This window comes from Oryctolagus cuniculus, chromosome 5 (assembly GCF_964237555.1).
Source record: "Oryctolagus cuniculus chromosome 5, mOryCun1.1, whole genome shotgun sequence".
Classification (NCBI taxonomy): Eukaryota; Metazoa; Chordata; class Mammalia; order Lagomorpha; family Leporidae; genus Oryctolagus; species Oryctolagus cuniculus.
In genome coordinates, this window is record NC_091436.1 from 115,108,813 (window position 1) to 115,120,993 (window position 12,181).

General features: G+C 35.4%; 1 protein-coding gene across 1 annotated transcript in view; it reads right to left on the minus strand.

The window, feature by feature from the left end:
- Positions 1-5,808: 5,808 nt before the first annotated feature.
- The window catches only part of TINAG (tubulointerstitial nephritis antigen), a gene marked incomplete at its 5' end in the record, with an annotated part of 113,473 nt that continues 107,100 nt past the window's right edge, over positions 5,809-12,181 (minus strand). The window contains 1 exon segment of the mRNA NM_001082786.1: positions 5,809-6,164. Coding sequence (NP_001076255.1) covers positions 6,030-6,164 — 135 coding nt within the window. The 3' untranslated portion in view covers positions 5,809-6,029.

Here is a 12,181-nt window from a genome sequence, read left to right on the forward strand (position 1 = left end):
AATCTTTTTTTTTTCTAAGTCATTTTTCTGAGGGATGATTGACATACAAAAAGCTATTTGTGTGTATATATATATTATAAATGTATCTATAATATATTTAATGTATGTATAATATATGTATACACATATATATGTGTATATAAACATAATGCTATAACGAAGAGTGTAGAGATAAGTACAAAAAATTGACCCATCACCAAAATTTTTTTAAAGATTTATTTAGTTATTTGAAAGTCAGAGTTACACAGAGAGAGAAGAAGAGGCAGAGAGAGAGAGAGAGAGAGGTCTTCCATCCGCTGGTTCACTCCCCAATTGGCCGCAACTGCTGCAGCTGCATGGATCTGAAGCAGGAGCCAGAGCTTCTTCCAGGTCTCCCACAGGGGTCAGGGACCCAAGGACTTGGGTCATCTTCTACTGTTTTCCCAGGCCATAGCAGAGAGCTTGATTGAAAGTAGAGCAGCCAGGACAGGAACTGGAGTCCATATGGGATGCCGGCACTGCAGCAGGTGGCTTTACCCACTATGCCACAGCATCGGCCCCCTTATTTCTTATTAATGTACAGGATTATTGCCATCAATGAAAATGATTACCCATGGAACCTTAGCTAGTGGACTCATCCATTGTGCTTCATTGTGGCAAGTCAGGAGTCATTCCCCACAATAACTTCTGTTTAACAATAACAAAATTTGAGGCAACTTATTTACATTAGTTCTGGGACAATATGTAGAATGTTCTCTCACATACTTTCATGACATTTATACAACACAATCTTTGACTTTATGCAATAGTGATAGACATTGAACACTGGCTGAGCCCTAGATACATCCAGCTCAAGGCTGCACTCTGATAGTGACACCTAAGATGATTTACATACAAAGAAAAGTGTTCCCTCCTGTGTTTAGACTGTTACCTCCTAAAATGTGTTTTATGAAAGTCAATTAGGAGTTAAGATAAGGCAGGATCTGTCTGTCTTTTGGTCCTCTGCTGTATGTCTAATACCAAGCACAGTGACTAACACATCACAAGCATAAAATAAGTATTGACTGGATAGTGTAAGATTTAATATGAATTTTCAATAGAAACAGGCTAGTGGTCGTATATGGAGCCATTGTATTTAATGGAACACATTGATCATCGCAGAATACAAGGCTGAAGAAAGGACAGAAACCCAGCTGGAGCTAGACTTTATTGCTGGCTGCCTAACTAAACTGTGAGGATTTTAAGTAGATAATGAGAGGACATTTCAAAACTGGACACATGGAAAATGGAATTAAAAGATATATTTATTTTAGTACAAAAATGAAATCTGTGCATAGTTTTTTCAAAATATGCATTTTGGTCAGTGCTTTCGAGACCCTTAATGTGCATGGATCTCAAAAATGTTTGACCCCAAATAAACTTTTTTTTATTTCATATTCCACAAACTATGTGAAGTATATTCCAAGAATATAAGATGTATCTTAAATTCAATGTGTCTGGACACCTCTCCCCTTACTGTCTTGGAAGACAAATCTTCCACAGAACATACCTTGGAGACATTGAGCTAAACTACATGTCTTACTGAGGGTAGAGGTTACTGAAAGGGGATGGTGGATGGTAGAAAGAGTTATTACCATTCTTTGTCTAACTAATGGTGTTCTTACTACATTGTCTCTGAGGAGAAATCCCACATTCCCTGTCAGTGATTTTTTAAGATTTCTGTCAGATGTGGTATCAAAATGATGTATAATCATTTTCACAGCTGTATGTGGAGAAGGTTTTCCATTCATTCAACTGTTCTGTTATTGACAGTGTTCAACTGATGTTTTCCTCCTGCAAGAAGAGAAGGAATGTCTATATTCTTAATCAGTCCCTTTTCTAGTATAATTGCACTGCACTGAAGGATGCTTTTCTCTTTTGAAACATTGCATCAAATAATACCTTTTGGGACCCTACTTTTTACTTCCTCCTTTCTTTTTTTAGAATGGAACCAATCTACAGCAAAGGAAAAAAAATGTCTTGATATCAGATCATCAAAGTTTTCCTGATGGGCAATAATGGTAAAACAACAGACTCCAGAAACTACTATGAATCATGGTGGGGAAAAATTCTTTCCTGCATAGATCATAATACAAAGGATCTTGCAAAAGTTCATGAAAAATATGTCTTATAAAAAAATTTCATGGATTTCAAATATTTTCACATCAAAATAAACATATTTCAATTCCAAATTTTATACAAACATGTTGAATTATGCTTATGTGTTCCCTTTAAGTCAAAAGACCTTAAGCCAAATAGTAACATGTAATAGCAAGCATTACAGTAGCTAAAATATGTTTATATATAGCAAGCATTACACTTGGTAAGATATATATATATATATATAGCAAGCATTAAAATAGCTTGTGTGTATATATATATATATGCATATGACTGGGTCCATTAGATTAATTCATTATTGATAATCTATTCCTCTATGTAATCTTAATTTCTAATATTCATATGGTATGAATCAAAATTTATTTTCTAGGTTTGTCCTCTGATTTCTTCCTTGCCTTTATTCTATTGTCCTCTGCACCAGGCAAAAGATGGCAGTCAACTCTGAAAGCTTCATTTCACAGATTTTTATATCAGTGCTCTTGCAGCAGGACAAGCCAGTGAGAGGTGTTGCTGAAATCGTGGAGGAACTGAGGGAGAGAGAGGCCTCAGTTCCTCTTCCCACTTCCTCTCTGCCTCCAGTGGCAATTTGATAGCATCATGCCCCTTCACAACTCCAACTCCAAAAGGTCAGCCCAATCATGCTTATAGCTACTGTGGGTATATCACCAGCTCCTGGACTCCAGTAATACCTTTGCCTTCACTTTGCCCCTTTAGTTAACGGTTGATATCAGCTTCCAACATTTGCTCATCGCTGGGTTGGCTCAATACTCCCCACTGCCTTCTCAACTCCCTCTTGGCACCACTACTCCTTCTGCTGGAAACACTTAGAGAAGCTGCCTTTTCATTCTTTGAGCCCAAACTAACATTTTATGTATTTTAAGAGAATTAATAACTATGCATATTTAAAGGTGGGGAAGCCTTTTCACTGTTTAAAATCAAGTAAGACACAAATGTGAACAGGAAAGGTCATAAACCCTATCTTCAAGATGTTTCCCACCTTTCCCTTATGGGTCTTTCCTAATGGTATCTGAAAAAGAAACATCCACCATAGTGGAAAGACAAAACTTTAATTCAGTGTCCTATATGGAGATTATTTTACTCTTTTTCCAAGAAAAACTCTTGTACTGAGTATAGTAACCAGTTTAAATTGGAACCCATACCCAAGACACAAATTTCCAACTGAACAGGAAGAAAACAAGTGCTAGTGTTCACAGTAATTTCCAATTGGAGACACATTGTCTTGATTGAATGAAATATTCCATGTGAACAATGCTTCCCTCATACACCATTAACATGAAACAAACACACCTTATAAACAGAAACAGAAATTCTAGAGAGACATGCACTAAATGTGTGGCCCTTCGCATCACTCAATCCAGGCTGAGGTGAGCAGCATCCACCTGCAGGCTATGAAAAGTCATAGTATAGAATGAGAACACCTGGACATCAGTGAGTTCCTTTCTACAAATAGTTATTTGGCCTCTAGGGTAGCTAAGGAATATTCTGCTCGCTGGTTGTTGAAAACTGATCCTGAGTCATTACAATGAATAGGATCAAACAATCTCTTTAAAGAAATAAAAATGAGAAACAACACTAATCAAGGGAAGATACTGACTGAGCAAACCTCAAGAATAATATTTCCCTTAGCAAAATTCATTCCCAAATGTCTTCTTTTTTATAACTTTTAGTTTATAATTCCTGGATAAACATAATCTAGGCTTTCCTATGGAATTTATTATAGTGATAAAATCTTTCTTTTTTCTTCCTCTATGTATTCAGTTTTTATTATTTAGGATAATTTTAGGATAATTTTGAATATGAATCCATCCCTGATTTTAATTTTTAAAAAATATTTGATAATTTTCCATAATCACTATCAATGCAACAATAAACATCCTTATATTTACATCCTAGAAAAATAGAAAATTTAAAATAGCAAAATCTAGGATCATAAACCACAACGTGAACATTAATTGTAGAATCTTTTGGTTGAATGGATCCACTTAACCCTATAAACACTTTTGAAAGTGTTATTAGTCATCTGGCACTTTGGGTGCACTATGATTTATTACTTCAACAGTCACCGATATCTAACAGATGCTTTAAAAGTATTTTAATACCCACAGCAGACACTGTTTGTGACCTGCCCATGTTGCTTCATGTGCACCATTTCAGTGTACCAATTACAAGAATGTGCTTTTCTTTGTTTATGGGTTTTTCCCTGAACACTAGAAGGTATTTTCCTATTCTTGTGCCAACTCTGAAAGACCAGGGAATTCTCAGACCCCAAGAGCAGCCCTCAACCAAAGAACACTTCTTTCCTGGGTGGCCTAAGTATAAGAAATGTATTAACAGTCTCCACTGGGATGAGAAGTAGCAGTGCAAGGTGTGTTTTGCAGGAAAATGTACCCTTTACTGTCTGTCTTCGCTACACTATCTCATTCCTTACTCACTTCTCAGTGTGTGCTTTACAGTCAAATGATTATCTGTATTTATACAAAAAACCGTGTCTTAGGGCTGTGTTAGAGGAACCCCAACTGAGAAAAATCAAATTAATTATCAGCTCTCTAGGGGAATGTCTGCCAATCCACATAAACTGAATCACCCTCATGAATATTTTCTAGGGAAGACCAAGTGCATAGCTGCTTCCCTGATAAAGCCACAATGATTAATGAAGAAAACAATTACAGCAACCCTTACCTCTCTGTGCTCAGCTTCCCCACATTTCCAGTCTGTCTGGCTTATCTAATCAGGACATCTTTAGACATAACATAAAAGACCCAATACTGAAAAGTAAGATGACAGAGTGCCTTGAAATTCAGGCCATCATTATCTTCATGTTGTAATTATAATTATCTGTGCTCTCATACTGACCAGGTTTACTTCTTCATTTACTAGCTTGCCATTTAAGATACTAGTGAATTATTAAAAGATTATATCCTTTCCCAGCCATTATTATGATGCTATTTTTGCTCCTCTGACTATAGAGAACTAACATCAAAATTAGATGCAAATTAGAGCCAATTTAGCAAACTTTTTAGAATCTCATGCAGGGAACTGTGAAATGGCTTGATAAAAGTATATTTATTCTTTTTGAGTCATGGCATGATTTTGCTGTTTTCAGTGGAAAATATGTTATCTTTCCATATACAGTTTTGCAGTTGATTTTAATAGACTTTGCACAAGATATACTGGATTCCAAAATTAAGAATTTGTGTATATCAAGATCATGCTTCTATTGTTAGCTTCTCAGCTTCTTCATTACTTAACATCTTTTCCATACCACAGGGCATTACATGGCACAATAAAGAGTATTTAATTCCTGTAAGAGTTAACTTTTCATTTGTGACCAGACTACATGTTAGGTTTAGGCAAATGAAAGAAACAAAATAATAGCTTAATGAGAGAAATAATTAATAATCTATTTCCACTACTTTCAACAAAACTCAAGCAAGGTTTGAATTAAGAAAGTATTATCTGATTGAAAAGAAAATCATAAAGATGGTAAACCAATGAGTACACTTTGCCTAAAGTCCTCATTGGTCAAAGAGAGAAATTATATCATTTCCACAGAGTGCTATGAATTTTAGGAAAGATGCCATTACACCATTTATGAACAATTCCAAGCAAAGAAAGCATTATTATGAGCGTAAAATAAAGACAACATGGGAACTTTAAAGACATTTAATCATGCTGCTGTCCTTGAATAGTGTTTTCATACCCTCAGTACTAGAAAGGAGGCAGAAGCACAAAGTCTGGGTAAAATGAGAATAGGCACACTGTATTAACAGGGTGAATAGACAATTCCTACACTGTCAAGAGAAACTCTCGTTGCTAAACTTCAACTTAAGGGGTTGCTTAAATGCATGACCTTATGGAAATTTAATATGTTATGGTTCATCTGAACTTGTCAGCTGGCCCCAAGCTGCAATAATCAACTTTTCAATGTCAGACTCATTTACTCCACGAAGAATCCTAAAATAGCCATTTTCTCCCCATGACTTTCCCCAGGAATTGGCAGCGATCTGCAGAAAAACAAAAAGTGAAAAAGTTGAGAATCCTACTTAAGCATTTTTAATCTTATCTATTAAAACACAAGCTTTAAATGCTTTGGACTTATTATTGTTTACATGAACTTCCAAAATTTTTGCACCAATTTTTTTCTTTTAATTCCTTCTTCTGTGAGCTTTTTGAAGGACCCTCTTCCTTATTAAGAACCTAAATATTTTCTAAGTAACAGCCATATTGTTTATAAGCTAAATTATTATGTGTTAAGATTCAGCTACATTAATCTGCAATATATGTGCATATTGTCAACAGCCAGAATTGGTGTGACTCTTCTACATTCCCTATTGTACAAAGGTAAGGTGACACACAAACCATCGATTCAGAGTGTCTACAATGGGAACAGACTGTGCTGGGCACTAGAAGTCCAGGGATAAATAATATATTATTCTGTGTTCTGAGAATTTACAGTCTAACAAAGAATGGCCAACACAAGCCCAGTGCCATTGTAGAGACCTGCACAAGGTGTATTGAAGGCAGATGGGGGCATCACACTTGTTTAGATATTTCAGGAAAGATGTTATGGAAGAGGTGCCACGTGACAGTCATATAAAGCCTGAGCATGAATTCCTCAGATAAATTAAAGAAAAGAGACTCAGGGAAAAGAAAACGATGAAAGCAGAAACATCAAAGCAAGAAGCAGTATGAAGTAGTGAAATGAATCAATGAAATTATTATAAGTAGATCTTAAGACAGAAGCAAGTGGATAAATTCTGAGGCTGGAAGGGAAGGGAAGAACATCCAAACAGAGAAAATAATAAAGATGACAGCAAGTCACTAAGTTGCATCTAACAGGAAAGCAATGAGGGCAAATGTATTTTGATTACGTTACTCCATAAAATCTGAGATAGGTGGATTTAAGAGACTAGAGACAAGAGGCAGGGAGACTAGAAAATAATTCAGTTAGATAATTTAACTAAGGCAGGGAACAGAGGTAAAAAAAAGCAAGAAATCTTCAGAAAATAAAATCAACAGGATTCAGAAGGTAATCGTTTCTTTTGCTTTTCAAAATATGAGATTGTTAGGAACCTGGGGCAAGTATAGAATGGGTTCTGGATTTAAAGCTTGAGTAAGTGCATTCTGAAACCAAAACCTTAATGTGGTGCACACAGAGTATCAGGAAGGTCAAAAGGGTCAACAGAAGGAAGTTAATAGACCAAGGAAACTTGCAGCAGAAAAGTCCAGCTAATTGAAGACTTCACACAGCTCCCACTCTTGCCTCACATTCAGCCTACACTGAGCTGTAAAACGAAAAGTTTCCTCTGGCATGATCTAGACTGATAATCCCCAGGCATGTGACATGCTATTGAGCTTTCAGTGTTTTCTGTCACACAAGAGATGAGCAGATTCCCTCAACATCAGAAATTGTCATGACAACATTAGCTTTAAGCAATAGCTGATTATCAGCAACATTTCTTTTTCAGATTTGGATCTTTGCCTCCTTAATCAGCCCTAATACCTTAAAGGAGCACTCTCAAAGCTTTGTCTAAAATTATGACTTCAATGCACTACTTCAAAGAACTGAACATAAGGTAGCAAAAAGTGTATGAGAGTTTTAGCAACAATTAAACTAAATTACAATTTCCATATTTCCTACTCTCTCTGCCTTCTCTCTCTCCCTCTTTTCTCCCTCCTCCCCAACACCCCAACAAGGCCTAAGAAGTCAAATAATATGCATTTTTAGGAAAATTAGTGCTTTATGCTCTAGAAACTTTAAGGTCTTGACATTTTAAGTTCCTGAAGCCGTGATTTACAGCATTGTACCTACATTCATTTGGATGTATGACAATGATTATAACCCATAATTTCATTCTTAGATATTTGGTAAATATAGGAAAGACATGTAAAGATTTTTATAAGCAAACCCATAATATATGTGCTAATAAGAGTTAACCACAGGTTAGCAAGAAACACAACAAAATAATCAAGAATGGACTTTGCAACTTAAAACTAATAATGGCACTTCAGGATATGAATTTTGAGTATCAGTCTTATACTTCTTAATCTTATTTCTTCCATTTCCTTACCTATTTTGTTTACTTCCTCCAAATGCCTGGATTCGCCTGTATTTAATTATCAAGGTGGCAATATAGAGAAGGAAATTTCTGAAGTGTTACATTTTATCTTTTCCCTGAAGATATATGATTTAGTTACATGGGAAAAGTGTATTAATATTGTGTGTACACTTTATTGAATTTACATATGTGTTTATGAAATTTATGCCTGTGTAATGTCACTTAGATCAAGATTTTCATTAAGCTAAGTGAAATAAGCCAATGACAAATATCACATTTTCTCTCATATTTGGATGAAATATTCTTTTCTTTTTTCTTCCTTTATTATATATACAGGGTATTAAAATGTGTGGATGTCATATTATTTGGCATATAGATTGATGTAAATTTTGTCTTCACTAAATATATAACCTACCTAATAATAAACCCTTCTGTCCTCAATTAAAGAGCATTGTTATTAACTCCAAGTTATGTGATAGTAACATCCCTGTTTTCAAGAAAATAGTATGTATGTATATCTGTAGAATATCTACATATGAGGTGAATATGACAAAATATAAAAATTATTAAATCTATATCATATATAAATATAATCTTAAAAATCACCTATAGTATCTCCAGAAGGTTTACAACATTCCTTTCCCACCAACATCCACCATCTTCTCTCTCATCATTTTTTTTCCTGTAATTGATCTTTATAATAGTAGATATAGGAAAAATGCAGTACTCTTTTGTGTCTGACTTCTTTCACTCAAAATATTGTCCCTGTGATTAATCATGTTGTGGCATGTATTAGCAATGCATTCATTTTATTACTGTGTATTTTCATTGAATATGAATCTCACAGTTTATTTTTACCATTTTCTTCTTAATAAATATGATAAGTATGAACATTTGTTCCATCTACACATTTATGAGTACTATAAGAGTTGCACTTACTTAATATCATCACTTGCATTTTGTTAATAAATCCTTTTAGCTTTAGTCAATACAGTCTGTATGTAATGGTATCTAATTGTGAATTTAATTTGCATTTCCTAGTAACATGGTCAATTTTAATATGTCTGTTGAGTTTCTCTTTCTGAGGTGCCTTTTCAATAATTTTGTTCAATATTTTATTGAATTTTTTATCTTCTTATATATCTCTAAGAATTTTTATGTATTTTACATATGATTCCTTGCCAGGTATTTTTCTAGATTGATAGATAGATAACAGCTATTTTCACAGTCTGTGGCTTGCCTTTTTAAAACTTATAATGTTATATTTTGAAGATTTATTTTTATTTTTATGTATTTGACAGAGTTATAGACAGTGAGAGAGACAGAGAGAAAGGTGTTCCATGCGATGGTTCACCCCCCAAATGGCCGCAATGGCCGGAGCTACACCGATGTGAAGCCAGACGCCAGGTGCCTCTTCCTGGTCTCCCATGCCGGTGCAGGGGCCCAAGCACTTGGGCCATCCTCCACTGCCCTCCCATGCCACAGCAGAGAGCTGGTCTGGAAGAGGAGCAACCGAGACTAGAACCCAGTGCCCATATGGGATGCTGGTGCCACAGGCGGAGGATTAACCTAGTTCGCCATGGCGCCGGCCCCGTAATGTTATATTTTGAATATTTGTTTTAATTTTAACCTAGTCTGATTTTTTTCTTATAAAGCTCATTTTGTGTCCAGTTTAAGATAACTTTGTCTCATTGATATCATTAACATATTTGCTTATGTTTTTGTCAAGAAGTTCTATTATTGTTGCAAGTACATTGAAATTCTCTACTGAAATTCTTTTTTTGTCCATATCTTCCTTTATAATTTTGTGACGATTATTTTAAGGCACACATCTAAAGTATAATCTATTGTTATTGCTTCTACTAAAAGTTTCCCCTAGATTACTACTCACATTTTTACCATTTTTGTCTTTTACTTTTAAAATATATGCTGGATATTTTTTGTAATAATTATAGAGATTGTCATTGTTTTTCAGAAAAGAAAGCTAGCCCTATTTTTCCAGAGAGGTATGATGAGGAATTTGTCACTTCAATGTAGTCAAGAATTTATTTAAGTCTGCACCTGCTTTCAATATGTCCAGAGTTGTATCTACTGTATCTATTGTGTCTGTGTCTGTTTATCTGGAATTTTGTTCTAGGCCCTGCATTGCTACAGAAGAATTTACTCTGCCTTTCCAGCTCTCCCCCTTAGCTCCTCACTCTATTCCAGCACTCACCAAATATCTCATGAGAAAAAAGGACTATATGTTTTAAGTTCCTCTAAAATTCCAATCTAGCTGGATTTCTTTTTCTCCTTGAGTTTTTCTCTACCTATTACAAACCCAATCCTCAGCTGGCCTCAGACCTACCAAATGTTCCCAGGTTTGAAACTCATCTTTGGATTCAATTCGAAAACACAAGTTTGGGGAATTCTGTTCTTTTCCACATACTCAGTGAAATTTATGGTTTGCTGCTATCTATTATATTTTACTTAGTAGTTGAAGCCATTCTATTATATTTATTATAAAATACACCTGTGCTGTATATTTAGGAACGTCCATTATAATTATAGGGAAATAACATTTCCCTGGATTTCTCAGTGTGTATGCAAAATGTCCTGGCCTTCTGAAACACATACACACAAAAGGAAATAATACAAAGATAAGAAATTATTACATTCACCTCTCTCTTAAGTATTTCAGCATTCGCACATCAAAAGAATTGGATCTTAAGCACTGGCCTGCTTAACTGATCTGATCTGAATAGATAGTAGAACTTCTCCCATCTCCCTAAGAGGGCCAAAGAGCTACAGCAAATACAGGATCCAATATTAAGCTCCAAAGTGCCAGAGTACAGGAACATTTTCTCCCTTGGAATTCATGTGCAAAAAGACATGAAATCCAACATTTAGAGACATTATATGGTGTTTATTTGGCCCTGAAAAGAAATTTTTATATTCCTAAAAGTTAGGCTCAGAACACAGAACCCTTTCCATCTCACATTAATGAAATAGAATAGTTTTTTTCTTTTATTTCAAGAAAAAAGGAATCTGCCTGTCTTTCTCCTGTGTATAGTTGGAGAAAATCCATTGTTCTCTTCTTTGTCCCTCATTTATTAGATATAAACCACTACCTATGTAGAACATTTAGTTTTTTTTTTTTTTTTTTTTTTTTTGGACAGGCAGAGTTAGACAGTGAGACTGAGAGAGAGAGAGAGAGAGAGAGAGAGAGAGAAAGGTCTTCCTTCTGTTGGTTCACCCCCCAATGGCCGCTACAGCCTGCACACTGCGCCGAACCGAAGCCGGGAGCTAGGTGCTTCCTCCTGGTCTCCCATGTGGGTGCACAGCCCAAGGTCTTGGGCCATCCTCCACTGCCTTCCAGGGCAACAGCAGAGAGCTGGACTGGAGGAGGAGCAACCGGGACAGAATCCTGCGCCCCAACCAGGACTAGAGTCCAGGGTACCGGCGCCACAGGCAGAGGATTGGCCTAGTGAGCCGTGGTGCAGGCCTCCATTAGCTATTATAATATCATCCATGTTGTGACACTGGTGTGTTAATCTGTTGATCTGACTGTATCAATTAAAAACTCTTTACTTCTGACCCTGATCTGACCGTTCATAATTCTTTACAAAACAGTTTGACTTACTTAAAGATTTCATTTTTAAATCAAATTGTTATTAAGTTTTATACAGAATGAGTTTTTTTTTAGTGACTTGAATATTTTTATTCATAAAATTATTCACTCACTCATGCAATGGATATTATTTATGTTTTGACTGTGTACCTGTCACTGTATTTTGTCCTTGGAATACATTGATAGATAAGGTAAATATGGTTTTAGCACAAGGTGAATATGCATGCATATGTGTATATGTGAATATATGTTTGTGTACATGTAGTGGAGACAAAAAGTCAATCAAAATGTACAATTTAATATAATGTCATAAATTTCACACAATGGAATATTACCAAGCTATAAAAAGAAT